We start from the raw sequence: 3877 nt of genomic DNA, 5'->3' as shown, positions 1-3877 counted from the left end.
AATAATATCTCACAATCACTTATTCGAATTCTCTCAAATCCACCGAAATAATTCTTTGATGCATTCCATAAAGAGTAGTGATTCACTACCACCTAAATATACAACTTTTCACCACCTTGTCTATGTGGCAAGGTGGTCCCCCACTTTAATTTATTTTAAAAAAATAAAAAAACTCAAAAAGTTGTGGGGGACCACCTTGCCACATAGGTAAAGCGGTGAAAAGTTGTATATTTAGGTGGCATTGAATCATTATTCTTCCATAAATAATTGTGATGAGAATAGGAATAATAGTAGAAAAGTCCAACGCAACTGCCAGCAGTCATCAACTTTTAGATGACTAAAAGTCTGTTAACTTACGTGGCTCCCAACAACTACGCATTTCAAACTGGCCCCACTCTGCTATATGGCTTTATGACAACGCTCTAAATTCAAATTAATCTATGATTAAACACTTTTCACATGGTCTTAATACAAATTATGTTAGATAATTATTTATTATTTGTTTTCTTAGTCTCCTTGTCCGACGTGTCCTCACATCGCGGTGGTTTAAGTCAAATCCACAATTTCAGTTTCACTTACTTCACTCCTTTTCACACCTACAATAATAATAGTTTTTATGCCAATGTCATTTTAATTATTATAAAATAATAGTCTCTTAAATAATAATTTCCCTGTGAAAAAAAAAAGGAAAAACTACAGTTTAACTTTTTAAATTGCCTACTGTTTTGCAAGTAGTCTCGTATACTTTCAATGCTCGGATCTGATCCTTCAAATTATCAAAATGTTTCAAAAATACATATTTTCTCGAAATATGCATATAATACTCCTGTCACGTGTCATGTTTCAATTAAATAATAATAATAATAAAAGTTTGAAAATGGCACGTGATTGAGATATTATAATTTTTTTTTATTAAAAAATAAAATTTTAGGTTTTTTTTTTAATTGAAAATGACATGTGGCAGGAATATTATAAGTATATTTTGACAAAATATACCTTTTTGAAGGAAAAATGTTAGATTTACAACACCAATATAACAACTGTACAATAATTCCTCACATGAGGGTGGGTCCCACATACTGAGGCCCACCATCATGTGAGGGGTTGTTGTGCAGTTGTTGTATTGGTGTTGTACAAGAATCAAATTCCTTTTTGAAATGTTTTTAAAAGTTGGTAGGACTACTTGTAAAATGACGAGCAATCTAAGGGATTAAACTGTAATTTTTCAAAAGAATAAAGAGGAGGAGGAGGAGGCGTCCGCCTCATCCCTATCAGTGAACGTGACCGTGAGGATTGGAAATTGGAATCCCTAAACAAACGTAAGAGAGAAAATAAAAAAAAAAAAGAGTATTTCAAGACGTGTGGGGATCAAATTTGGCGTGCCGTTGGGTTTAGGCAAAAGGGACTATTTGAGTTTCCCAAAATGCCATTCCTTTCCTGCCTTAATTAGTTGATCGATTGAGGTGGGGAGGGGAAGACAAATACAATTATTGTGACCAGTACCAGAAACGAAACGCGTGCGGTATGTGCCCACAGTTTAACGAAATCGTTGTTTTCACACAGGGGCAGGGCCACTGAATTGAGGGAAGACTTAATTGGTCAGGTTTTGCAATTGCAACCAAGTTAACCCAACAATAAATGTGAACAAGTCAACTCATATCCTTCGGTTTAGTTAGCGATAATTTTGGTTGAGCAGGTTGGAAAATTTGGTCATTATTTGGATAGGGTTTACCGGGAATTAGCCAATTAGGGGTGATTCTCGTGTTGGCGGGTTACATATCGGAGTTATAGTCCTATCGAGAGACGTAAATATAAGACTTAATTTCTATCCGGGAACCGATCTTTATTCTCAGACAAAATAATGGGATCCGCTCCACGTGTTTCTAGTATAACACATGATGCTTTGCTCTTAATTTCATTTAGTTGTTCTGCATTTGTACCAAACTAATATTTTTTGGTCTTGAAGATCAGTGAGACAAGTTATTAGTCCAAAATTAATGGTCCATACACGTAGATCTCCATTTCAACCAAACCAATTGTCGATTAAAACGTGGCATTAATGTTAATGACGCAATGAGGGGCAGCCAGCCCCTAATAACAATAATACTAGTTTCTTTATTTCTAAATTTAAAACCGAGCAGGAAACAATGACGTAAAACACCCAGTATTAACGGGTAGAAGATCTTCAATTATTTTCCGAGAAATAAGAAAAGAAAGAAAATATCAATCAAATGCGATTGTAAGTGGTAAAAACAATATAGTGGTAACTATATATACACTGGTCAAACATTCCCAGTCAACCCAAGGCTGCGAGGGAAATCTAGAGTAAATAGAATATCGCCACGTGTACGTCCAAAAATCCCCACCAATAACCTAGAGACAAGAGACTACTGACTGACAGTCGCCGAAACCGAATGTCTTTTCCTCAAACCTCGAAGAGATCAAAGCGCCCGAGTCAACTCACTTTAACATACTGAGTCGCCCCGGGTCTACCTGAGTTTGCCGAGTCTCGTCATTTCCTTGCTCAATATCCGAGGTCGGCGACGTGCTCGCTCGTCTGTCTCTGCTGAGAATCCTAGTAAATGACAACATGCGACTCATCGGCGACCTGAACCCGCTCTGACCTGCCGGCGAGTCAGACTCGTCCCTGAAGTTCTCGTTCCGTCTCGGGACCTCTATGGACACGCCCGCGAGCTCGATGGGCTTCCTTCTGGCCGCGATCGACGACGAGGCCGGACCCACTTGTCCCTCCTCGTGTTCACAGTCCGAGCAAAGCCCGGAACTCGAACCCGGTTCGTTTGCCGCCGGGTCGACCACCGAGATAACAAATTCAGCCGGATTTTCGGGTGCTGAGCAGGGTTCGACCTGGGTCCGGCAGAGCGGGCAAGTGGAGTGGGAGTGGAACCACATGTCGATGCACTCGATGTGGAAGCTGTGGCGGCACTTGGGGAGGGTCCGACCCGTTTCGTTCTCTTCGAATTCGGAGAGGCAAACGGCGCACTCCGGAGTCGGGTCCGGGTGGGTCTTGGAGGAGTAGACGAAGATCGGGATGGACTTGAGGACGGACGCGTCGAGGCCGCGCGTGGGAGCTGTGCCGGTGGCGGCCGAGTCGGGGTTGGCAGAGTCCATGTAAAAGACGAGGTTGGTGCGGCGTCGGTGGCGTCGGATTTGGCGGCGGCGCGCGCGGACGAGGTACCAGCGCGCGTAGAGGTGGAGGCAGACCATGAGGATGACCACGAAGAAGAGTATCACTATCGCGGTCAGCATTATCCTCCCGCTCAGCTCGTAGCTTGGACTTTCCTCTGACAGGCCAGGTTGATGCAGACCAGGAGGATGACCGCTGCTCATTGTGCTCCGCTTACTGAGACACAGAGAGAGAGAGAGAGAGAGAGAATTTGGGTTTGAGAGAGCGAGAGGGGGTTATATTATTGGGTTGAGACTTGAGAGAGATGAGAGAGTGGGGAAGGTTCTTGAGGGTTTCAGAGTAGGAGCTCTATGGCGTATGGGTAGTTTTTTCCACTCGCTGCTCCTATTCCAGTCTACCAGACGCCCCTCTTGACGCGGTTTTCCTTTACAATTGACTCAACTACCCTTCATATTTTCCTCTATTTACTGGTTTTTTTTTTGTTCCGTGTTCCGTGTTCCGTGTTTTGACTTTTGGAAAGCCAGTGAGTCGGTCGCAGAGAAGACATTTTTCTGATTCTCAATTGGTCACTCGGAATTTCTCTGTTTACTGTAGAATTTAACTATTTAAGTGGGTTGCATCCTATTTCACAAATTTGCAAACCATCCGTGGGTCAGGTGGGATTGAAATTCTCTATAATTCTTAATATACTTTGTTATTTATAATTTTTTTAAATTTCTATCATTTTTTTTA

General features: G+C 41.9%; 1 protein-coding gene across 1 annotated transcript; it reads right to left on the bottom strand.

The window, feature by feature from the left end:
• Window positions 1-2148: 2148 nt before the first annotated feature.
• LOC133880813 (RING-H2 finger protein ATL2) lies at window positions 2149-3535 on the bottom strand. Its single transcript, XM_062319785.1, has one exon. It carries the CDS (start codon window positions 3346-3348, stop codon window positions 2461-2463), a length of 888 nt encoding a protein of 295 aa, XP_062175769.1. The 5' UTR covers window positions 3349-3535; the 3' UTR covers window positions 2149-2460.
• Between the last annotated feature and the right edge of the window lie 342 nt (window positions 3536-3877).

Source organism: Alnus glutinosa, chromosome 1, assembly GCF_958979055.1.
Source record: "Alnus glutinosa chromosome 1, dhAlnGlut1.1, whole genome shotgun sequence".
Taxonomy (NCBI): Eukaryota; Viridiplantae; Streptophyta; class Magnoliopsida; order Fagales; family Betulaceae; genus Alnus; species Alnus glutinosa.
The sequence above is the reverse complement of the archived record's forward strand: the minus strand, read 5'-3'. Positions and strand labels throughout refer to the sequence as shown.